A 26,797-nucleotide genomic window follows, 5' to 3' on the forward strand; every position below is an offset into this window, starting at 1 on the left:
TCTTAAAATGACCTTTCTTCCCTAAAAGAAAGTTAGCTCCAGGAGAAAAATTTCCACACATTTGTCTTTCCTTCCGTTCCTTCTCCTTCTAATGCTCTCATTCACTTATTCTACGAGCATTTACTAAACATCTACTATGTGCCAGGACCTGGATGGAGTCTGAGATGGAGACAAAAATAATAAAACACTGACCTTGGCCTCAAGGAACTCCTATCTCATAAGTGAGCAGAGTAAGCTAACGCCACTAGACATTTACATACACCAGCTATCCTTACATAGTGCTTCTTAATTTAATACTCGTAAACCCAATATGAAGGGGGCAGTATTTTCCCCATAATTAAAGCTGAGAAACCTCGGGCTCAAAGGGGTCAGTAATTTATATCAGTTCACAAAACAATTCACATCACACTCAGTATAAATACCCTTTACACTACTCCACTGAACCCGAAACATGGTAGATACTTTAAAACTGAAGTACAATAAAGGTAATAGCTAACATCTACTATCTGCAAGGCATTGTTACGAAAGCTTTGTACAATTTGCCTCTTTTACTTTTCAAGCCAACTCCATGAGACTGTTATTCTTGTCATCTTCTTGGAGCAGCATGGTGCAATGGTTAAAGGACCAGACTCTGGAGTTAAACCACTGGGTTCGAATCTTACCTCCACAACTTACTACATATATGTCCTTCGTGTAGTTATTCAGTCTCCCAGTGTCTAAGATCCCATTTGTGAATTGAAAAATAACATTACTGTATGGCATGAAAATTAAATGAGTTAATACATTAGAATGCAATGCCCAGGGGAAGACATGTACTTCAGGAAGAGGAAAGAGCTCAAGTTGGATGAATCGGACTGCAGGATTTCACTTACACGAGGTATCTAAAATAGTCAAATACACAGAAATAGAGTAGAATGGTGGTTGCCAGGGGTTGTGGGGGGGAGGGGGGCGTGTGGGGAATAGGGAGCTGCTATTCACTGGGCATAACGTTTCAGTTACCCACAATGAGTAAGTTATAGAGATCTTCTGTACAATATTTTACAGTTAGTTATCAATACTGTCCCATGCACTTAAACATTTAAGAGAGTAGACCTCATGTTAAGGGCTTTTACCACGATAATAAAGTGAAAAAAAATAAGACAGAAAGAATAATACAACATCTTCCTAACCCTCCAAGTTTCTCCTCACACTGTACTTTACTAAATTTTTCTATGAATGAAGGAAGAAAGGGAAGGAGGGAAAAGCCCCTCATTTTTTTAGTGGCCTGATATGTTTAATCTATTAAATAAAAAAAAAATCAGCGGTATAACATTTCTTTTAGGGCATGAAGCACAAAAGGGGAACAAATATACTAAGTCCTAAAGTGTAGGCAGTTTTTACTCAAAGCACGCACGTGCGCACACACACACACACCTTCATCGTATGACTTAAAATATCACAACTGAAAAAGATGGCATTTAAACACTGCCTTTACTAAACTATTTTAAAACTGTTCTCTGACTGACCTTGACATCACACAATAAAAGGAATTACAAATTAGAAGTCACTGCACCTGATTAGTCATTCACATGTTCAAGGAGAAAAATCACAGATTCTTCAAAATACCTTTTTGAACCCAATAAGCAACAAAGGTTGCCTTCTTTTTTTTTTTTTTTTCCTTTTAAGATTTATTCATTTGAGAGAGAGAGACAGACAAAACACAAGCAAGGGGAGAGGCAGAGAAAGAGGGAGAAGCAGATGCTCTACCGAATCGGAAGCCAACTCGGGGCTCAATCTCAGGACCCAGAGATCATGACTTGAGCTGAAGGCAGACGCTCAACCATCTGAGCCACCAAGGCGCCCCCAACAGTTGCCTTTTAAGGAAAGTCTTAACTGAACAGCTATCACAGCTCCAGAAGTTCTATATGGGTGGGCCTTGAGGGTATTAATTTGTCTGGAGAAGAGCTAGAGGTCTTGTCCGGAAGTAGCGCTGACCTAGCCAGTATACTATACTGAAGAAATCCTAACAGTGCTTTTACTCACACTTTACATTAAGACTGAGAAACACCAAGCTTTTTATTAAAAAATAGAAACACCAAAGTGTGTTGAAGGTTGGGAAGGAAGATGAAGATGAGGGGATGGGGAAAGGGGTGAGAACCTACGCTCCAGGAAAGACATGTGACCCAACTGGCTTTTGTTGTCACAAGAATTCCTTTGATGAAATATTCTCACAATGACAAGTGTGAAGATGAATGTTCACCCTCGCATCATAAAATGTGTAGTACAGTGCCTGAACCTATTGGTTTTGAGAGTCTATTAATCTCTGAATATCGGATCTAAATAACTCAAATTACAAATGGAGTAAGTGTGAAATAATTTCTAGTTTGCAGAAAGTGGTGAATTTACCAAAAAGTGCTTAGGAGCACAAGATTATTTGCAAGTCAATCACCTCAAGAAGACTAAATAACTGGTTTTCTTGAGAGGATTCATGCAAGTGGTAGAATGAATCACTTAAAGAGTCAAAAGAGAACTGAGGCACTAAAGAGAGTGCCAGAGACACGTGGCTGGCTTCCAGAGCTGCCATGTTCATAGTTTACAAATTAGCAGAACATAAAATAATATCCTTGATTTCATAAAGAGATTCAAACTATATTCAAGAAAAGCAAATTTAATAATTTAAAAGGAGCCAAAAGTAATAAAACAAAATGACTCAGGTGTTGTGAGTCAAACCAACGTTTACTAAACATGAATAGAAAGCTTAAAAGGACACTGCCCCATTGAAGATTTCTCCTTCAACTCCTGGACAGGGGTCTCTGTACCATATGGAGACTGTCTCCTCCTAAAGACTGAACAGTCGTGGGTGGAGTCTGGCTCCCTGCTAGCTAGGTCTAAGTGTGGGTTAAAAGAAATAATGCAAATATATTTAAATTGTAAAAGATGAACATATAAACATATTGTGTTATTTAATTTTTCTTGATTTTCAAGAGCATTCTAATATCTTGAAAATACTTTGAATACTAACTCTGTTATCAAGCCTAACAGCCACTTAGCTTGCTCTGGGCTCCCCAGATTTGACAAGCATGGAGCACTTAGAACTGAGCTCTGGGTTGTACCCACTGGAGACCTCTTTCGGGGTCTACTCTTCAATCCTATCAGAGCACCCAACTAAGGTATGTCTTTTTTCTCTGCCAGATTTCAGAGATTACTTGTTGTCATTAACCTCCCTGGGATTAACACAGTCTGTTTTATTTACCACCCAGTACAAAGTAAATATTCTATTAAATATGTTAAATGAAAGAAGAGTATATCAAATTCCTTACCTGCAGGATTTCCCTAATCTACCAACTCAGCAATGCTTTCAAAGAAAACAATGAGGTTAGTTTAATAAGACATAGTCCTAGTGAACCCCCCCAAAGGCTCCTAGTAAACATCAGACTCTTTTCTAAATGCTTCCAAATCTTCACTTTAATATTATAATTTTGCTAGAAATTAATCTCACATCTGTTGATCTATAATTCCAAGAATCCATTCCCTTCTGATCAACTAAGGCATTGTTTGTCTCTATGTCTTATCTCTGGATACTTCATCTTCGTGACCTCTTAGTAATATTAAAAAAAAAAATTACTGACAATGGCTTTGAGTTCACATCTACAAATTCCTTTAATCCAAGCTGGATTAGGTCTTCTAGTTATTCACTCAAAGGAAATAAATTTAACTATTAACCAAAGCAGTAGCTATAGATATACAAAGCTTTAATGCTTATTAATAACTTTTATTCTGAGTGCTTAATGCATCTAAATATTTGAAAATGGGTGTTATATTTAGAAAAATACAATTTTGAAAATGCTCCAGAACATAATGATCTCTTACACAGATGAAGATTAAGTAAATGACTGTGTAATTACCAAATGAATATCACAACATTATGTGTTTCTTTACCAACATTCATGCTTTTCTTAATTAGGTTAAGGAGCTCATTCTTTAAAAATGAGTTCTTCCTCAACCTCAACATCTGTTCTTTCACAATAAATAATGACCTTTACATTTACAGCCATTTTATATTACCTTATGAAAAAGCAAATGAAATTATTGTCTCACAATCTTTACTAAGACATTCTTTTTTTTTATTTTTTTATTTTTATTTTTTTAAAGATTTTATTTATTTATTCGACAGAGACAGAGACAGCCAGCGAGAGAGGGAACACAAGCAGGGGGAGTGGGAGAGGAAGAAGCAGGCTCATAGCAGAAGAGCCTGATGTGGGGCTCGATCCCAGAACACCGGGCTCACGCCCTGAGCCGAAGGCAGACGCTTAACCGCTGTGCCACCCAGGCGCCCCTACTAAGACATTCTTGGTAGAGATGTATACATGTAGAAATTTTGTATTATATCAGATAAGGCCCCTTAATTCCATCTTATGTATCATACTTTGTGCAGTAAGTTAAATACTGACAAGACATATTCATTCATAATAGTATCATTAGATTCTTTAGAGTTTACTGGTGTTGACGTTATTAAAGTATCACTCATTTGTTCTTCTTTATTTCACAGGAGGAGGTGGAAATATGATCTAAAAATAAAAGCGTATTGTTAGAATCCTGTGTTGAGTTTTGTATACCATAACAAAAGCCTGAACTGTAATTAAAGTTTAAATTGGCCAACTACTGACAACAAAGAGTAGCAGCGTGTCATAAATTTGGAGTAACTAGGGGCGCCTGGGTGGCTCAGTCGTTAAGCGTCTGCCTTCAGCTCAGGGCGTGATCCCGGCGTTGTGGGATCCAGCCCCACGTCAGGCTCTTCCGCTGGAAGCCTGCTTCTTCCTCTCCCACTCCCCCTGCTTGTGTTCCCTCTCTCGCTGGCTGTCTTTCTCTCTGTCAAATAAATAAAATCTTTAAAAAATAAAAATAAAAAAAAATAAAAAAAAATTTTGGAGTAACTTCCATTGCTTTCTGTCCAGTCCTATATTTCAAGGTTCAAATCACACTATGAAAATTTCATATTTCCTCTCTCCCTTCAGCCAGGATCCATGGATGTAAAACCAGGTAACTCATCCATCTGCTCTCCTACTACCACTCAAATTATAGCTCCGCAGAAGGTTCTCCTTACTAACGTGCCAGGAAAATCTACTCAGTATAGCCTGCTCACCAGTTCAAGATGTTGATGTCTGTCTACAACAGAGATAAAATGGGTGTAAAAACTCGCTTAATCAAATGCAGGTACCAGCGATCGATCTGATAGATTACAGGGATTTAAAAAAAAGTGTAGGCAAAAGACACGGTCTCTGTACCTTTAAAACTTACAGTATAGTAGAGAATACAACCATATGAAAACACAATTCCAACAAGAACATTCATAGCTAATATTTATTGAGCATTTACCAAGTACTAGGAACTATACTAAGCATGTAATAGAAAGTACTTACTTACTAACCCACCTAAGAACCCTATGAAGTTTTTTGTGAAGCCTGACTCCAGGCAGACTTTATCTGTACTACTAGGCCTTGCATATTTTCCTATAGAAAAACACCTCGCTCGATGGTAGGTAAATACCATACATATTAATAGAAATGGTATAGAGAAAAGCATAAGAAAGTATTTCTGGATGACAAGAAAGGTTTCATGGGTAGTAAGAGTTAAAGGGGTATACAAGATTAAAAGTCTCATAAAATGGTAAATGGGAAAATCTGTCTGAAGCCAGGTATTCATAGCATAATTTGATTATTTCGTTTAATTGTTACCACAGTTTGGACTAGTGACCATGCCACTTCATTGCTATGAAGAGTCACAGGCTGGCTTTGCTTGAATCATAGCCCCACTTCTCATATCCAAAATTACATCGAATAACATTTAAGGATCAGAGGAACCTCAAAAGACCATGATAACTGTTTTTAAAATTCCACACATTTAATACCATTTTTCAAACCTTATCACATAATACTCTTGCATGTATGCTTTCTCCCTTAAATTTACAACCAGATCCATAATGGAAAATAAAGTGGCTTTTATTTTTTTAAATCCTAAACTACCAGGATTAACTACCTGTTGCAGAACATGAAATGTGGATTGAGTACTAAGGAAAGAGCAAGACGGGATTTCGAATTCCACACCCAACATTCTCCAGGAAAAAGATTCACTGAATTTTGAAAACTGGAATCAGAGATGACTTGAAGTTCAGGAAAAACTGATCAGGCCTCTTTAGAGTAGGTGTGAAATAGGGCTCTCCAGGTCCCTCCCATCTTGCTTTAATTCCAAGTTCAACAACAAAGATGCAACTACTAAATCATCATAATCCCTCTCCCCACAAGCCTCCCTGCTAGGAAGGAGAAGACATCAGAGCATCAGCGGCATTAAAGAAGCACAGGTACCACACCCTAAGTTTACAGTCCAGTTGCTTCCGCCATCACGGATCAACGTAGTTACTCTACGTGCATCCAGGAGAGTCTCTATTTTTCAAACATGAGTCAACTTTCATTTTTGGGATTTGCAAGACTGATGAAGGATCTGCTTTTGTGCCAGCTACTGAGAACAAGGTTAGGCTTGAATATCTTAAATGGACTTAAAAATTTTTCCCCCAGGGGCGCCTGGGTGGCACAGCGGTTAAGCGTCTGCCTTCGGCTCAGGGCGTGATCCCGGCGTTCTGGGATCGAGCCCCACATCAGGCTCCTCCGCTATGAGCCTGCTTCTTCCTCTCCCACTCCCCCTGCTTGTGTTCCCTCTCTCGCTGGCTGTCTCTATCTCTATCAAATAAATAAATAAAATATTTAAAAAAAAAATTTCCCCCCAACTACTTTAAAAAGTTTGAAACCACAGATGTGAATCAGAAGTAACCCTAGAGAACACTTCATTAACCCCATCCACAGCACAAATTTCCTGTGACATGACTTCTTGATGCATACATAATCCAATCTCAGCTCAAAAATTACTCGCCAGAGTTATACTGTTTCTATCCACACAGGAAACACTTACTGAATGACTGCTGTGTGCTAGGCACTATACTACGATCTGGCAGAACTATTTATATAGTTGTAAATCTCCTGCTTCCGTGGAGATTACATTCTAATGGAGGAAAACAAGTAACATAAATATCAGAAAAACACAGAAGAATAACAAAGCAAGGAGAAAAAAATAGAAAGTACAAAATAATAAAAAATGGAACTAAAAACAGGGTAGGAAGTACGAGGGCGGGAGGCTGCAACTTAAGACAACCATGGAAACGCAAAGAGGAGGGAATGATGTGGATATAGGGGAGTGTTTTCCCAGCAGAGGAATTAGACCATGCAAAGGTCTGGAAGGATAACTTGTGTGTTGCTGGAGGCCAGGGCAGCTTGGAGCAGGAGTGAAGGAGAGTAGTAGAGAAGAAGTCAAAGAAGGAACGGGGATAGACCAGAATAGTGCAGCGCTGCAGGCCCCTGGCTTGTCCTCAGACAGCTGCGGAGCTAGGGAGGGCAGCACTCTGACTAGCGAGGTGGCATGATCTCACTTACAGCTTCCAAGAATCGCTCTGGCTGTCGAGTACACAAAAGAAGGCAGAAGTGTCAAGGAAGAGGCAGGGTGAACAGTTAGGAGACGTGCAATGCTCCAAGTGAGAGATGTCATTTTAGATCAGGATAACAGTGGAAGTGATGAAAAGTAGATCTTACCTATAATTAGAAGATAGATTCAAAGATTTTCAGGCAGACTGGGTGCAGGGCCTGGGAAAAAGTCAAGGAGGACTCCAAGGCTTTGGACTCAAACACCAAGAATATCCTCACCTGCTATGTGGAAGATGGGGGGGCAAAGCAGGGAGCTGGGTGACAAGCTGGGCTCAAGAGTCTGTAGATCAATAAAGAGGTCTGGGTGGGGGTTCTAGATGGTTGTCAGCAAACACAAGGCATTCTAAGCCATGAGCCAGGGTAAGAGCAACAAAGGAGTAAATGTGAACAGAGAAGAGGAGAGCTCCAAGAATGAGCTCCAAGCTTCAAGAGAAGGAGTTCTGAAAGATGAAGGAGACTCTCCAAAGGAGACTGAGAAGGAACAGCCGAAGGCAAAAGAGGGAGAGGGTGGCGTCCTTGAAACCAAAGAAAATACCTCAGGAAGGCATGTGTCCAATGCCCATGACAGGTCAAGTAGGGTCAGGCCCAAAAACTGTCTCTGGGATGCGCAACACAGGGCACAGTGATCTTAACAAGAGCAACACTGGTGAAGGCGTAAGGGCAAAACCTGTCTGGAAAGGGGTCACAAAAGAATGAGAAGAGAGGAATATACGCAACTGTGTCGTGTAAAGAAAAGGAGATAAACAAGCAGTAACTGAAAGACGAAGTGAGGTAGAAAGGATTTTTTAAAAACCAACAGCAATTTGTGTGTGCTTATGGGAATGATCCAGTAGGAAGGGAAAATTTATGCAAAAAAAAAAAGAGGGAAATAGCTGGAATAACAGCTTTGAAGAGGAGAGAGAGCAGAGCGCTCAGACAGGAGTGCGAGGCTGCACTTGGCAGGAGCACGGACAGCGCGTTCATAGGAACAGAAAGAAAGCAGAGCATTTGGCAGGTGCAGGCAGGACCATCTGAGGATGCAGAGGACACGAGGGAGTTTGGGGCTGTTCTCATTCCGTTTCGCTTTTTCTCAGTGATCAAGTAAGCACACTTTCCTGGGATACATAAAATAGTAAGAGCCCAGAAATGTACATCACACGTCATGGAGTCTTGTTAATGCATGCCAGGAGTTAAAAGTTAGAGGGACAATACATTTAAGCAACTCCCATATGATTAGATTCTTTATAACTTTTTTGTCATTTCTTAAAAACTTCGTTCCATAGAAAAAAAGATAAAATCTCACTTGGAAAAAAATTTGTCGCCAGAGCCTTCTGTTATATAGGAGTCTGTGTATTTTAAAACAAAAATCTGAATTCCAGGTAAAGCTGTAATAACAAATGTATAAAGGCAACAGTAACATAATTTAAAAACCATTTTACCATGTTAACTACATATACAATGTTATGCCTTCTTTCAAACTCCAAGTCCAGCCATGATTTTTTTATATAGTTGTAAATCAGATTCTATTCTTTGGGTTGCTTGTGTATTTGTATGTATCCCAGGTGCATGTGGTTTTGTGGTTTCACTTTAAGGGCAATGTAATGTTCCACCACATACATAGTCATTTCCTAATCACTAGGCACTCAGAGGTTTCCCCCAGGTTTGTTTTTTTGTTTTTTTTTAAAGAGACCACAGGCAAGCGGGGGGGGGGGGGGAGATCCTCAAGCAGACTCCCCACTGAGTCCCAAGCAGGGTTTGATCCCAGGACCCCACCATCATGACCTGAGCTGAAATCAAGAGTTGGCTGCTCAACCGAGTCACCCAGTTTTTTTAAAATTACATATTGTACATCTATAAATATCTTCATGCAAAATGATTTTATTTCCTTATACTATAATCCCTCAAGTGAAATTTCCAGATCAAAGAATGTCAGCAGTTTACAAACGAACTCCAAAAGCACAGGCGTCACATTATTAACTTCTGTACTGCAGTGCTTAATTTGGTACTGACATACATCAATAATTCAAAATAGGTTTGCTGAATTAATGAAGAAAAGAAAAAGTGAATGAAACATGTTAAACATGTCAGGATATTATGCAGAATATTCTCTACAAAAAAATTAGTCCAGGGGAGCCTGGGTGGCTCAGTTGGTTAAGTGTCTGCCTTCGGCTCAGGTCATGATCCCGGGCTCCAGGGATCAGGGAGCCTGCTTCTCCCTCTCTCTCTGCCCCTCCATCCTGCTTGTGCTCTCTCACACGCAAGCTCTCTGTCTCTAATACATAAATAAAGTCTTTAATACAAAATTTTTTGAATTATTCCAATTTATTTTACAACCAGAAAACTCTTTCTAGGATAAAACTAGCCAAGTTGTTTCTAACTTGCTAATTTAGTTAGTATGATGTAACCTTAATTTTCACTTCAAATTATTAACAAGGTTTAACACTTTTCTAAAAGTATTTACTAATTGCATTTACTCTGCTGCTAAACAGTCTATTTAACATGCAATGAGCATATTTTTTCTGTTAAATAAATGTACCACAATATTTTTCCAATCTGTCACCTTGCTTTTAAAACCTCTGAAGATTTTAAAAATTATAATGAACCATATCACTGATAAAATCACTCCATTCCTATTTTTTTAAACTTTAGACTCTTATATTAATGAGAATAAGTTTCATTTACATTTTTATTTATATTATTTCCTTTTCTCAATTATTTAATAATTCTTTTCCCTGTTGTCTTATCTGATTTATTAAATACTAAACCCAAATAGCTGGATCTATTGCTGAAATTGTCATTCTGTTCCACTCATCTCTTTTCTGGCTTTAATAATATACTATTATGCCATATAATAACATATTGTATATTTGGAGTAATTTCTATCTAGTCTTTCATTACTGTTCCCCCAACCTCATCACCATTCCTTTGACAATCATTTTTAGAATTCTACAAAGTATTTTACAAGGATTTTAATTACATGTATGTAATTAAATTACATGAAGTACATTAAACCCATCTACTAACCTGGGAAATATCATTGTCACTATTTTAGCTTTCACAATCAAGAACTGGATTTTTCATATAACCGAGAGGTAGGGCACACACTGGTCCTTGATCAGGAACCTGGATTTGAATCTCAGCACTGTCACTAACCGTGCTAATTTATCAAATCTCTCAACAATTCCTTTAATTCACTCGAAGTCTGGAAAATATGAACCTTCTTAATGAGTGAATACACATAAAACACATGCCCACATTGGCATAAAGGATGAGCTTTGCTCCAGGACCCACCATACTCTGACTTTCTATAATACTTCTAATAAGCTGCCTTTAAGTAAGTGTTATAGCCCAGGAAATGAAGATTAGGCATTTTCAGAGATGAGTCAAGGAAAAATGACATACCGCTGGAACTCTAGGTTCTCTGGATGAATTTCAACATCAGAAATCATTTAAAAGAGACAAGTACAAGAAAGAATAGCAAACTCCTAAAATTCTACATATTTTCCTCACATAGGAGTGAACAAAATGAAAGATTCTGTAAGAATTCCCAACAAGCTTGCATTCAACAGGCATGAGAAAGGACAGGAACAGTTTGGGGTTTTGTATTTTCTGCATGTTTTCCAGCCTCAACAACTTCAGGGCGGGGCTGGTGAGGCAGCCCGTGGGCCCTGCACAACCTCAGAGATACACATGCAAAATCACAGATGGCCATGTTACACTGATTCTGCTCGTCCAAAAACAGTGGGAGGAGGAGTATCAGAAGCCATTTTCCTGATGATGTTATAGTAAATACTAGAATTAGGTAGCCTGGGCACTGCTTCAGATCGGACCCTAATATTAATATATAATGATGCCTGCATTTCACAGGTCTGCCAAGTTCGGTGTTAGATGGGCCTGCAACGCATTTTCAGTCATTACACTTTTCTTTCGAAACTACAAGCTAACCAAACATTAAATGGTCAATGTTTAGTCCTTGGATATGATGCACACAATTTTAGTTTCCAATTTTCTGTTGTAGGAAATGAGCTCCTGACACGGAGTCATAAACTAAGCCCAAGAATATGATAATGGAGTTTTACATGAAAGCTCCCATAACTAAAATTCTTTTTATTCCAAAGCTATTACTTTCAACTTTTTATTAAAACTATTCTTTCTTTGCCTCTTAAAAGGCAGATATATCTTTTCCACTGGGAACGGAACTATTTTGTCTACAAACAGGCATATAAAATATTACACTATAGACATATCTAATAGCACAGCTCCAACTGGTCCCTTACCACTAGCCAAGATTATACCCTAACAAACAGGTTCACATTTTGACTACCTTTTTGTTCAAGCCCTACACCGAGCCAGGAAAAACTGCTTGCTCTCCTCAATGCTTTACATTTATCACTCCTTCCTTACCCACCAGAAAAGTATCCTCCTCTCAGACGACCTACGTTTATAACCTTCTCCAAGACCCAGTTCAAAATCTCATCTGTCTTGCTAGAAGCGGATCTTATGTAATGTAAATTAGATACTTGAATGACAGTACTGTTCTGCTTTCAAATCACTCATTCTTTCAAACTTGCTCAATGTATATTATGGAATCTTTACTCATCTGTTAATAGTTATGACAAACATTAAAAGTTAATAATTTTATTTCCCCTGATTGTAAAACATTGGTGGGGTGAGGACGGAGATGGTACGCCTGATAACAAGAGCTACCATTTTACGGACACCCAGGCACTTGTACACGCAGGAGCTCACCTACTTTCTTTCTACAACAACCCTATTTTCTAAGTGCTATCAAAACACTCACTCAAGAAATGTGGAAACTGAGGTGCATGGTGGTAATTTGCCAACAGTTACACAGCTTATGTGTGACTGTTTAACAAACAGTGATGCCTTGCTTTGCCAGGTACTGTGAAAGCAACTTACAAGATAAGCTCATTTAATCCTCATAACTACCCTGTAAGGCAGGTATTATCCCCATTCCTCAGATGAGGAAACTGAAGCACAAGACTTAACATGATCACCCAGGTCTTAAGTGGCCAGCCAGGGTGTGAGCCCAGGCAGTGGGGACCAGAGGCCTTAAGTTTCACCATGCTATTCCACTTTCTAAATTAATAGTACAGCAATTAAATGTGTGCCTGAGGTTTCTAAGTGTTCAACTATAGCAACATCCTGCTGAGAATTATATTTATGCATTCTTTAGTTTCACATATTCTGTCTACATATTTTTTTAAGACTTGTTTATTTGAGAGAGTAAGTGAGGGAGGGACAGAGGGAGAGACTCCTCAAGCAGACTCCCTGCTGTAGGCAGAGCCCTACACAGGGCTTGATCCACAACCCACGAGATGATGACCTGAGCTGAAACCAAGATTTGGAAGCTTAATCGACTGAGCCACCCAGGCGCTCTTAATATATAGGGGCGCCTGGGTGGCACAGCGGTTAAGCGTCTGCCTTCGGCTCAGGGCGTGATCCTGGCGTTATGGGATCGAGCCCCACATCAGGCTCCTCTGCTATGAGCCTGCTTCTTCCTCTCCCACTCCCCCTGCTTGTGTTCCCTCTCTCGCTGGCTGTCTCTGTCTCTGTCGAATAAATGAATAAAATCTTTAAAAAAAAAAAAAAAAGAGCTTAATATATAAAAAGTATGGTACTAAGTGCAGGGAGAGGACATAAATACTATGAACACCTTATTAATTAACACCAGGAGTTTCTGGTCTACCAGCAGAGAAGAGCCATGGCCAAAAGGCATATTGCAAGGAATAATGCAGTTAAATGCCATAAACACGGCTCAGAGAAAGTATTAATGTTTAGCAGAGGCCAACTAAGAAAGCTTTTGTGATAAAGCCGGAAGGATGAGTAAACATCCTACAGAAACTTTTTTTTTTTTTTTAAGATTTTATTTATTTATTTGACAGTGCGAGAGAGCACAAGCAGGGGGAGCAGCAGAGGGAGAGGGAGAGAGCAGGCTCTCCACAGAGCAGGGAGCCCACGTCCCTGGGATCATGACCCGAACCGAAGGCAGTCGCTTAATGGACTGAGCCACCCAGGTGCCCCAACATCCTACAGATACTTCAATCATAGGATTAACAACATATCACTGTGTTCTCATGTTTGTCTTTCCCAGTAGACTTGGGTCTTTTAAAAACAGGGACTATTTTTATCTTAGTCTCTCTAGCACTCAACAAAGTCATCACTCAGAAAATGGCTATGTGATGAGGGATAGAGAGAATGTTATGGAAAAGCCCATTCCAAAAAGAGACCATGAGCTTAGAGGGAAAAGCAGAAAAGGCATTTTTAAAATCTTAGTTGCTGTACCACAGGCAGTATCTCTGTGCAGTCCAACGCCCGGGGCCCCATTTTCACTGCATTCTATGGGAAAATGCAGCCCGTCTACGGTGAATATGGAGGCCTGGATTGTACAATACAACAGCCCTGATTACAGGCAGCCCCAGTCACACGTCCTTAGCAAAGGAAAGAAATGTCCTAACGAACTCTGCTTTTCTAATCGCCACTCCTCGATCTGCCATGGCTGTACTCTTGAACTCATTTTCAAAGTTTGTACTTTAAAAGTAACACCCACCTAATATCATGGAAAATCATTATTCTAGTTTCAGAGAAAAGTGACAGTGTCACAGAGCAGGTGAGCATGATCAGACTCCAAAGCCAGACCTCTTGGGAGCCAACTCAGGCTCCACCACCACTCAGGAGCTTTGTGACCATGAGAAAATTACTTCCTCTCTGCCTAAACATCTTCATCGTAAAAAGAAAACAAACAAACAAAGCACGGTCCCACTGGATTATTATAAAGATTACGTGAATATACGCAAAGCATTTAACAGAGCGCCTGGCACAGAATTAGCATAGAACAAGCCTTCAGTACTGTTTCCAGGGTACTGGCAGCTAACTTGATTGCCCATTCACATTCTGCTATGCACAGTGACTGCTGAGACTTCCCCCGGTGCAGGACAGAGAGGAAGAAATCAGGTAAAGAAGAATACTGGTGCCATCATATACTGGTGCCCCCCCCACCCCCCGTGACACTGCTATGAAATGAAATTCCTGCCAGGTGGCTTCTGACACACACTCCAGACCACACCATTCCAAATAGTGGTGCTAATGGTTAATAAAAGGCCTAATTATAAAACATGCAGTACTCCCAGCTAAAGTTTAGAAGTATCTATAAAACTTGGCATTTTTTTTCTCCCTACATCGAGGGAAATTAAATTTTAAATGTGGGGAAAAAAACATTTTGGGGTTTCTAGTGAGTACAGATTTTCTTCCTGACAATGAAAGTTTTCTCCGAAGTGCTACTACAACTTACTCTGAAGGTCAAAAAAAAAGTTAAGAGGACTGAAGAGCTGTAGACAGGAAGGGTGTATAAAGGAGCCAAGTTTGATGAGAGAAAGGAAAGGAAAATAGCCTCCTGGGATTTTCAGTAAGAAGGCCAAGACTGCTCGCTGTTTGAGATCTACCAGCAGGTTCTAGATCATAGGATGTGTTAAAGCCAAAGACATCAGTGTCAAGGCAGTCAACTCAGACTGTGTTCTGACTTTGAGCTTAAAATAGAGAAAGAAATATGGATGGATGAAAAAGAAAGGTCTTATACTGAAGTCACAGGAACAACTTCATAGAACTCATGTTAACAGACTTCTCCGTCATCTTACTGACAACTTGCCCGAGGAGGGTGTTGCAACACTACTAGGCAAACATAATTAGGTCATAATCCTCAGTGTAACTCTACCACCAGACAGAGAAGTGGAGGGGGCGTTGCACATACATACAATGTGTCTGAAACAAGGACACGGAGGAAGTGAAACAAAGTTTTACTCTACATGTCAGTTTCATGCTGGTAACTCCAACAAGAAATCCAATCCTGCTTTAAAAGATGAAACAAAGAAAAGGCGGGAGGTGGGGGGTGGCCGGGAGTAGGAAAAACAAACTTGATGGCAAAAAACAAAAATAAAATTACATCAGCTGATATTTTAAAAATCTGGTTGATTCTGACTAACCCTGCTTAAATTCTTTATTGACATTAACCTCAGTACCAAATGAGGTTTTGATCAAATAAGATTTTACATTAGCTTTGCATCAAAGAATAAGAATTCAAAGTGTTATTTAGGAAAAAAGTTATATTTTTAGAAATATTATTCGACAGGTTATAACGGACTGATTACAAGCTGCAATACCCAACCACAAATTGTGTTCCAGTAGAGGGAGTATTGGGACAGGAAAAACTGATGCAGATCTAAGATCAACTCAACAAAACCAGTGCTGTATAAATTAGTATGTCAATTCTCAGTAAAGGTTGTGAATACTGGTGAATATCTGAACCTAGACACTTCCTGATATTTGCTACACAGGCACTAAATCACTGCTTATAATGAGCAGTAGAATAAATGCCAACACCATGGAGAAAGGACTAAACGAGACAGTCTGGTCCCAGGACTCAACTCAAGGCAAGAGCAAAATAAACCGGAGGAACCAAAGGAACTTCTGGTGAAAAGACTAAAGTAATGCCCTATTCGAACAGGCACTCTAAGCTCATTTTGTTGTTTCAGAAAAAAAAAAACTACTGAATCCTTAAACTAAATCAAATACTACTACCCAATCTCTGATGCTTCTTTTACCATATGACTCATTTAATACAGACTAACAACTGTATTAAACAGTTATGAAACTGGTTATCTTTCTCTTTTTCAAAGGTTTCTGTTGAAGGCCCCACAGACTCTTTCTATTCCAGTAATTCATAGCCACTTGCTATGCTTTACCCACCCTGCAGTAACCTTCTCAGCAAAGAATTTCTAAAACTACAAAATTCAAAGAGGCAAGGAAGTTTGGGGAAGAAAGTAAGAGTTTAAAAGCAAAAGGGGGGAGCGGTGACCAGATACAAAGGATGTCTAATCTGATCACTCCGTTTATAGCTAAAAACCTCCCATGACTCTCCCTGCATTGGCATTGCCAAATAATCCCTATTCAGCATAACCCTCCCCCTCATTCTAGTTTCAGGAGCACCCCATCACCACCCTTCACTCACTTTATGCATCAAATACTGCTTTGATTTTTTTATGCCTTTACACTTGCTGTTAATGCTACCTTAAATGCCCAAAACAGTAATACAAGAAAGACTCTGAGTCTTTTTTTAATCCCGACTTTGTACCAGTGACCTTGTCATTTAACGGCTATAAACTGTTTCCACATAGAGCAAAAGGGGACCTGTTTCCCATCTATTTCAGAGTTGGAAGAATTAAATGAAATAACATATGTAAAGTAATGCAGGATGCCTAGTAGAAACTTAAGCACTAAATATCATCTTTCCCAGCTACCTCTACATCTGCTAAACTCCTACCCACCCTTGCAACCCCCCTTTAAATATGTGTCTGTAAAACCTCCCATGTGTTGTATTTACTTCCCCCCCCCCAAAAGAATCAACTGCCTAGTCTTCTGACTCTTAGAGAAACTTCTATTGTATTTTAATTGTTTGTTGATGGTCTTTCCGTTCTATTAGAGAATGAACACCTCCAGGGTGGGATTTTTTTTTTATTTTTTTAAAGATTTTATTTATTTATTTGACAGAGATAGAGACAGCCAGCAAGAGAGGGAACACAAGCAGGGGGAGTGGGAGAGGAAGAAGCAGGCTCATAGCAGAGGAGCCTGATGTGGGGCTCGATCCCATAACGCTGGGATCACGCCCTGAGCCGAAGGCAGACGCTTAACCGCTGTACCACCCAGGCGCCCCCAGGGTGGGATTTTTATCTAATTACTGCCTACTCCAAATCTGACAGAATCAATAATGAAGCTTAATTAGCATTTGTTGAATAGATAAATGAATGATTGCATTAAATATTAGAAACTAAAACCCTTAGATGGCCTTTCAAATATTTAATAACACTTTTTTAAGGAACAGTCCTATCTTAAAGTGGCACCCTAACAGAAGTGGAATTATTTTTTAATGTTTCCACTCACTATTCCAATCAGCAAGTGCTTCCTATAGGCTAGGAATACACATCAGTGAACAAAATGAACAAAAGCCCTGTCCCCATGGGCTTTATATTTACCACAGGTCAATCTGTGGAAGAAATTATCACTGCAAATTTGTCTGGAAAAAAGAATAGCAAAAGCTACATTTTGTTATTTATCAACATTTACTAAGTATCAAAAGGACCAAAAAACAAAAACAAAACTTCCCACTTCCCATAAAATTTAACTGCTCAAAAAAGAGTAGCATGAAATTCACCCAGATTTGGTGTATTTAATGTCCCCCCCAGACCTCCCCCAAAAAAATTCATGTTAAGGACCCATTTCCGTGTAGCCAAAAATAACTGTGACTTCTCCTTTGGGAGGTTAATAATCCCTGTGAGTTTTAAGGATTTTACAAGTACAACTGCATGCTTTGCATAATCCTCATTCAAAATGTGGTCTATTTCAAAGCTTGTTTATGACTTCAGCATTCCTCATTTTATAAGTAAAGAAGGCTTTTATGATACTTTGTATCAGGGCTTCTATTCTAAGAGTGTCTTTCTGAGGAGATGGGTTCCAGCAGGACTACATCAGGACCATGTCTCAATTGGGATGCAGTCAGGTGAGCAGCCCAGGTTCCACAGATCGAGGCTGTGAGATACACAACTGACTACAGTTCCCGCACATCAACCTTTCCTATCTTATCTCCTGCTTCATTTTCTTTGTTGCATCCACCTTGTTCCCCAAGCATCCTTTCCTATGCTTTCTTTTCATCCCCTGGCTTAGAAGGTCCTTTCTGCATCTGTTAAAACACTACTCATGCGTCAACATACCATTTCTATTAGGAAGAGCTTCCTACTCCCCTGTTAGGGTAAATGTACCCTTTTTTTTTTTAAGATTTTATTTATGTGACAGAGAGACAGCCAGCAAGAGAGGGAACACAGCAGGGGGAGTGGGAGAGGAAGAAGCAGGCTCCCAGCGGAGGAGCCCAATGTGGGACTCGATCCCGCAACGCCGGGATCACGCCCTGAGCCGAGGGCAGACACCTAACGACTGTGCTACCCAGGCGCCCCAAATGTGCCGTTTTTTAATGCAACAGCCCTCTCTCCCTGAGAGACCTTCTTCTTGAGGCTAGCAAGTTCCACCTGGCTTTATTCCCACCCTGCTACTCTTACTTAAATCCTCCTCACCACTCTGCTGCTCACAACATCTGGAAGGAGACCTTACCCACAACAGGGGCTCAATTTTCCCAGCAGATAAACAGAAGTAAACAGAGTATCCAAATACCCAATACTTGCCACACCTAAACTCCAGGAAGCTTCATTCAAAGATCTCTGCAAAACATTATTCAATTTCAAAATCACAAGATTTCACTCTTACTGAACAAATCTTGCCGCCTAAAATTATGTTATTTCTAGGTCAGAAGAAACAATAAACGTGGTTCAGGCGTCCCAAGCAGAGAATACGGAGAAAAGAATCCTGATCATTTAACTTCAACCACAAGTTATTTATCGAAGGCCCTGAAGGCACACGTAGTTCCTCTACAAAGAGGTTTTATTTCAGCTGTACTTTTCGGTCATTTTGGACTTTAACGTGCCAACCTAGTATTTTACTGAAAGCCTTGCCCTGCTTCACTAACTAACAGTACAATAAACAAAAGGAAAGTCAGTAATGAGATTTTGGATATGAAGTGCAGTTAGCTCGGGTTTAGGCTCATGGTTCCTGAATGTGGAATTTATGTATAAATGGGGCTCGCTTCCCCTTTAGAGACTACAAGGAAGGGGGTGAAAAACATAATGTCAGGTGATGAATGGACAAATCATTAGGAGTCCCAGCCATGGGGGGGCGGGGGGATACTTCAACAGCACTCTAAAGGAAACAAACTGAATTATAAAATGAAACGTTTAAAAAGCATCAGCAGCATGTCTTAGAAAAATTACTAGTGAGATTTATGTCTCAACCCCCTACTTTCCCTCAAAAGTGCTTTCTAATAATACCAAGCACATTCCAAATAGCTTCCATCTGCCAAGAACTTGCCAATTGTACCTCCCCTGCTCAGCAACCAGGGTGAAAAATCAATGCCAGGGGAACCTTAATCCTTTCATTTTTTAAGTAATTGCAAACATCTATCTTACTGGGCATTTATCCACAGGGGGAGTGGCTCCTAAATGAATTTAATAAGTGAACATGACCTTTAATAGATAATTTGGTTCCCAACGGGTAAGCAAAAGAGGCAAAATGAAAAAGGAGAATGGGTGGATATGGATTTAAAGAAAAAAGTTAGAAAAACAGAGAAGGAATTCATTTGGGGAAAATATGAAAGCAAGAGGCAATACAACAATCAAGGCAAAAGGAGAGAAAAATAATATCCCACCTAAAGATAAATAACTAGAGAAGGAAAGAGTACAGGTAGCAAAGAATAGAGTCCAGAATCACTGAACTTTAAAAATTATCTTACTGGGAATTTAAGACTGATGGGGTTCAGAGTTTGGAATCCTAGAAAAGGAAGGGCGCTAGCAGTATAAAAATAAAGTGAGGCAATACAGTAAAGATGCCCTCCCACTCATAAGCGCTAGAAGGGCATCAGGTAGGGCTGGATCAAGGTGATGACAGAGGTTCCTAGAAGTGCTAAGAGATGCAACGGCCGCGCGGATTCATTTGTTCGTGGACGACCGAAGATTCCACGTGGGCTCAGGGGAGCCGGCAGCGAACAGCACCCACACACACACCCTCCGCGGGAGCCTTAGAGGCCGGAGTAACAAACAGATGAGGTCTGGGAACCAGACAAGTGGAGTGTTCGCGGGGCCAGCACGCCCCGACGGGGGCCCCGGAAGGGGCAAAAGGAATGCAGCTACCAGGGTCAAGGGCGCCCTTCGCAGAGCATGAACTCACCTATGCCAAGCCCCACGACCAGGCGGCCGGCGAGCAGCGTCTCCTTGTTGTTCGCCGCGGCCAGCACCGCGGACCCGGCCGTGAAGAGGGCACTGGCCAGCAGGATGGCGGCGCGGCGGCCGAAGACGCCGTTGAGGGCCCCGCCGGCCAGCGCCGAGACGGCGGCCGCCCCCACCGTGCTGGACACGAGCAGCTCCTGCCACAGCGCGTCCAGGCTGAGCTGCCGCTTGAGCAGCAGCATGGCCCCCGACACCACGCCGGTGTCATAGCCGAAGAGGAAGCCGCCCAGCGCGGAGAAGACGGCCACCACGTACACGAAGGCGGGGGTCTCGTCCTGCTGGAACTGCCGCCGCGCCGCGCGCTCCAGGTCCCCGACGCCGCCGCCGCCCGCGCCCGCGCTCTGCAGGCTGGCGCTCGACTCGGCGGCCGCCAGGAGGCTGCGCTCCCCGGCCGCGCTCGCCGCGTCCGGCTCCTGCTGCTTCCTGCGCCGCTCGCCCATGAGGCTGCTCAGGCTCCGCAGCGTGTACTCCACATTCTCGCTCGCCTTGCGGGACATAGGGCAGGGGCCCGGGACTTCCCGGGGGGGCGAGGCTCCGCGGGCCGGCGGTCTCCGAGGGCTGGACAGCCCGAGCGGGCAGGAGCTGCGGCCGCCGCCTTCCTCCTCGCGGCTCCCGCTCCGGCTGCCACGGCAGCAGCCGCCACCGCGGCCGCTCCGGGGAGAAAGTTGCTGCCCGCCGAGCTCCGGCGCTGCGGAGTTGGAGCCTGGCGGGTCTCACTCGAGACTCACGCCCGGCGCCTGCCGAGCTGGCGCTGCGGAGCGGGCGGGAGGCGGGGCCGCGGGTCACGTGCACCTCGGGCCGGCGGGGCAGGGCGGCGGAGACGCTCCGCCCCCTCCCTGGGTGGAGCCAGGCTTCGGCCGCCCGAGACCTCTAAACCCCACCCTCCCGGTCTGGGGCGACCTCTGACCGAGGCTCCTTAATTTAGGGTACTGGCAACCGTAAGGAATTAAGCCTGGCCTGGGGGCTGCAGCTGGGGAGCCGGCCAATGTGGGAATGCCAAGTTAATAGGCTTCCAGACGAGAGAAAGGGCCTACAACGCTAGCACAGTGTGGGAGGCTAGGGAGAGAACCCCTTAAAACATCCTGATCGGCTTTCCAACAACCTGGGGATGGCCGAAGCTGGAAAGGGCCTGGGAAAATACATCCTGGTATGGTACACAGCAAGCCTTCTTCCTTTTATAGTACTGTGACATAAATGAGTTTCTTCTGGAGCATTCAGGGCTGCGGAGCTGTGTTCTCCCATTTCTATAAGCGGTCTCCCCTCATTGCCAGTCCCTCCTCAATTTATGCTTATTGTAAAGATATGGTACATCTTGATTCTTTGAGGACAGAGATAACATATCTCCCCAGACGAATCCCAAAATTCCTCCATGAATCCCTGATGTGTAAAAGAAAATTCACATGTATGCATTCCACTCGTGTATAACCAGGTCCTTCCCACTGGTAGAAATTAAACCCCTAGAATCCGATCTGTGATTTAATAGGCAACCTTCACCTCCCTCCCCCAACATGCTCACCAGAAAAGGGAAGGACGTGCCTTATTTGCTTGAAATAAAGCAAAGATGGCATTACTTCTGACTGATCTTTTAAACTGTTGAATTAATTGCCTGTTGTTGAGTCCCCTCCACTTTCAGTCATTTGTAAATCATTTTATACAGTTCCACTTCAGAAGAGAAAGTTACCGTGTCTCGCTAATTCGCTTTCGTTCTTCAAGTTGAGGGCATGAGTTAAAGCACCATGTGATTCTATTTCTTACAATTCCAGGGCTCTTATCTCCTTTATTTAAGCAAAAGATTCTTACCTGCGGCCTATTTTTCATTCAGTCTAAACTCTTTTCCTTTTAGAGAAGAGGATTTTGTCATCCCTATTTCAACAAAAAGTTTTATTAGAATTTGTCAAAATTGCTTTCATTTGGATTATCTGTCATGATCATCTCCGAAATATAGCACTTTCCTTTCCAGCATCCAGGAAAAATGAATGAATGAACTCAGAGGGCTTATCTGTTTAAACTGACTGTGTGGCTTTAAAGCAAGGCTCTATCATCATTCCCAGGGATCAATTAAACAGAGAGCTCCGGAGCAATGAACTCTTTAATATTCAGACTTCAGGAAAGATTTCAGGTGTGAACGCATCTTTTTCCGCGTTTACTATAGAAAACCTGCGCCCCCTGGTGGTGAATTGGCTCACCACTTTCAAAGAGACTGGCTCCCCAGATGACAGTCAGCTGGTACTGTTAACAGTTCCTCTTGTTGAGCTGCAACAAACTGCTTTTTACTCCTAGCAGGTGTAGTGAGTGCTCCCGAGCATCCTTTGCTGGAAATTCAGATTTTTTGTCACAGAACACTAAACTACTTAAAGTAGTTCTGTATCATCTGTATCTGTTCTGTATCATCAGGGCATTTATATATCTAAGGTCAGGTTCTATCTCAAAAGAAATATGACATGAAAAAAAAAGCTATCGGAGAGTTAAGCAGACTTCTCCTTGGTGTTGGAAGGAGCCAAGTTCATTTTACACCAGAGAGGAGTCCTAAATGGAGTTACTTGAATCCTGCCCCAGCTGCAGATTATGGTGAAATGGAAAGCTCATCAGCTGAGAATCAAAGGACATGAGTCCCATCACTATCACTGTTTTACTGTGCAACTTGAAACAAAGTTCTAGATTAGTTTGTGCCTTGTTTCTTTATTTGCAGAGCAGATAAATGATGCAGCAACTACTCACTGACTAGCATGAGCATGAAAACATATTTTGAAATAGAATTGGTTGCCATTACAGAGGAAATAATAATTATCAACATCATGATTCATTTGCAAGGTAAGTTCTAAAGCCCCTGCTTTAAGTACATTTGCTTTACAAACCTCTAGGAACACTAAGGACTTGCCATAGAAGAGCAGAAGAAGGGGCGCCTGGGGGGCTCAGTGGGTTAAGCTTCTGCCTTTGGGTCAGTCCATGATCCCAGGGTCCTGGGATCAGGCCCCATGTTGGGCTCCCTGCTCAGTAGGGAGTCTGCTTCTCCCTCTCCCTTTGCCCCTCCCCCTGTTTGTGCTTGCTCTCTCTTTCTCTCTCTGTCAAATAAAGAAATAAATTCTTTAAAAAAAATAAAAACAAAAAGAGGAAGAGGGGAAGAAGAGGTTTTAGTTACACCGCTCTAGATTCTGAATATCAGACAAATATATTGGTTACTAATTCAATAGAAGTTGTTGTTGTTGGGAGGGAGGGAGTAGTGGGGGGAAGTAGCAGAGTGTTGTCTTTGTGTTTATTGGATCTTTATTTTTAATTTTATGAGTAATTGATTCTTGTTGTAAAGCAGTCTAAGAAAAAACACATAAATCTTTTCCAATCATCTCTCCTACCAGAGTAGCCCCCCTTCTTCAGAGATAACCACTCCTACCACTTTGATATTTATCTTTCTAGAAATTTTCCTATGAATTTATATGTATACATTTACATGTACGCAATAAAATGCAGAGGTTGTTTTGTTTTTACGTTATTTAGATTGCAAAGGAGAAAAAAAAAACCAATCAAACTGGTTTAAGCCAAAATCATGGGGGAGAGAGAGACTTTATTGGTTCCTGTCTCTGAAAAGTCTATTATAGGCTGGTTTCAAAGTAGCTGGATGTAGGACTCAAACTCCAGAATGTCACCAAGAAGAGACTTTGCTCCATCTCTCCACTTTCAAATTCCATGTTAAAACTCCATCTTCAAATTCCACATGGTGGTCACATGGCTATAGCAAGCACCAAACTCTATATCCACTCATGTTTAAGGGTCAAAAAAAGGGTTTCTTTCTCTGAAGTCCTCGAAAACTTATTGTACAGTATCCAATTAGATCTGTCAATTATGTGCCCGTCCATAACCCAATTACCATAGCTGAGAGATTGTTTGCTGACCAGTTAGGGCCTATCATCACCCGTACCTTGAGTTATGAGTGGAGGTAAATCATATGCTGAGGTTGTGAAATCTGGGGTAGAACTTTGCCAGAAGACAAGTAAAGAAATACTGGACCATAAACAGATATCAGTTACTATAAGTAGCTAGTACAATGACATGGCATAAAAACCAAGTAAAGCATTTCAACAATGAGAGACTAGCTAAGAGAATCAAACATACTGCATCGACATCAAAGAGAATAAAAATTCATATGAAATCATTGAATATTACTATGAGAAATTCGATGGTGAAGACCTAATGTATACCACAATGACTATAGTTAATAGTTAATAATATGTTGTATACTTTAAATTTGCTAGTAGAGTATATGTTGTGTTTTCACACACACACACACACACACACACACACACAAAACAAACCCTGTTAGGTGATGAATATACTGCGTGCCACTTAGCTTCATTGTGGTCATTATTTCACAATGTATATGCATATCAAAACATCACATGGTACACCTCAAATATACACAGTTTCTATTTATCAATCATGCCACGATAAAGCTGGTGGGGGTTGGCGAAAGGTGACTGCTGAGAATCAGAATGTTGTTTTGATGGTCTTATGTTCAGAAACACAGTAATGCCAGAATCCTGCTATTGACCATTCCTCCTTTCCATACATATAATAGACAATAGCACCAGAGTAAACATACTACATTGTTAATAGGTACAAAGGTAAAGTGTGGGTCTCACGGCATGGCTATGAAATATAACAATAGGTGCTTAAGAGGTTCCCCCCAAAATCTTGCCTTCCTTCAACTTGCTCTAAGGCGTAGGAAAAATGGGATGAGGGAGGGAAAAATGCAGAGTAAGAAAACAAGATGGTCAGCATGCCCCACCAGACCAATGCCCTATCTAGATCTGCTTACTATGGGAGACGGGGAACAGGAAACACAAGAGAGAGCATGAGTCATGAATGATATTTTAACACACGTCGATCCTGTCCACTAATAACCACGACCCAATCAGGAATAGAACTTGTAACACAATGTAATATCTCCTTCTCTTTTGGGTGGGAAAGGCCACAATGCCTCTCCCCACTTAGAGACTTTTTAAAAAAGATTTTATTTATTCATTTGAGAGAGAGTGTGTGTGTGTGTGAGTGAGAGAAAGAAGGAGCAGGAGGGCAGAGGGAGATGGAGAAGCAGACTCCCCACTGAGCAGGGCTCCACCCCAGGACCCCGAGATTATGACTTGAGCCGAAGGCGGAGGCTTAACCAGCTGAGCCACCCAGGCACTGCTGCCACCGCCCCCACCTCATAGACTTTAAAGAGAGCAATTTCAATTAAGCAAATGGAGCTGTGTTTTCTAGAAGTCTCTTAGTAGATGTAATGAAGAAGGGAAGAGCTTAAAATGTTATCAGGATCAAGGGTAAGGGTAGGGGTGTCAGGCATAACTTGGGTTTACTCATATGCTAAAGTGAAAAGAAGAAATTCACAATTCAAGAGCCTGAATGATTGATAGAGAAAAGTCCCCTAGAAGACAGGAGGATAAGAGCAAAATCATCAGGGGAGAGGCTAATCCACCTAGGGGGAGAAGGAGCACACTTTTTCCTCGGAGGATAAAAGCAAGCCAAAAAAGGATAGTAGGAAAGAAGAACATGGTATTAATAAGAAGAATGGGGAAAGAGTTCTATTAAATGAATAATAGGGCAGGGAAGGGGGGATGGAGCAAAGCTGGATACTGCAGGCAGAAAGACCCACGTTCATATCTTTACTCTGCTACTTATTTGACTGCGTGACTTGAGCAACTTACTTATTTCTCTAAGTTTCGATTTTCTCTTCTGTAAAAGCGAGATAATAATATTGTATCAATATTTACATATTTTCAATTCTGAACGGCAGAAAATCCATACTCAAACTACGTTATTATACATTACAGAAAGGTATCATTGCATGAATTTGAATGTTATAGGTGGGCAACATCAGAAATGGTATAAACACCCTTTGAAAAATGCTATCGAAGTTCCAGGTGCTATCCTTTTCTCCCCTCTACTATTCTCAGTGTACATATTAGTTTGGCCCTCCACTGGCTTCCCCCAAAGTGGTAAGAGGACACCAACATTTCCAGGTATCGCATTTTTTCAAAGTATGGAAAAATGTAGTGCCTAGGCCCTATCCTCAAATGTAATATATTCCAGGTAATAAAAGGCTCACATGACCATATATAAAAATACCTAACAATACAAATCACAGTGTACCACCTTTTTACTAGAGACAAAAATTCCAATAGCACTCTATTTGCAGAGTGTCAAAATATTTCTTATTTACCCAGATGTGTAACTACAAATGATAACAGTTAAAAGAAAACAACTTGGCTTGCCATTTCAAGAAACCCTTTAATTAAACAGGATCCAGTAATCTGAAATGAGAGAAGTGGGAAGTATTTGTTTCAAAGTAGAATCACTAATGAAATTAACAACAACTCATCGTCTTTAATTGAGAAGTGATTAATTTAGTGTGATGCTGGT

General features: G+C 41.3%; 1 protein-coding gene across 1 annotated transcript in view; it reads right to left on the reverse strand.

Annotated features, from left to right (window-relative positions):
* Nucleotides 1-21,133, reverse strand: part of SLC2A13 (solute carrier family 2 member 13) — a 348,011-nt gene extending 326,878 nt beyond the window's left edge. Inside the window, exon 1 of the mRNA XM_045776522.2 lies at nt 20,328-21,133. Within this exon, the coding sequence (XP_045632478.1) occupies nt 20,328-20,883 (556 nt within the window). The 5' untranslated portion in view covers nt 20,884-21,133. The remainder of the gene's footprint in view (nt 1-20,327) is intronic.
* Nucleotides 21,134-26,797: the final 5,664 nt, after the last annotated feature.

This window comes from Ursus americanus, chromosome 25 (assembly GCF_024610735.1).
Source record: "Ursus americanus isolate L20-20 chromosome 25, mUrsAme1.1.p, whole genome shotgun sequence".
In the NCBI taxonomy this organism is placed as follows: domain Eukaryota; kingdom Metazoa; phylum Chordata; class Mammalia; order Carnivora; family Ursidae; genus Ursus; species Ursus americanus.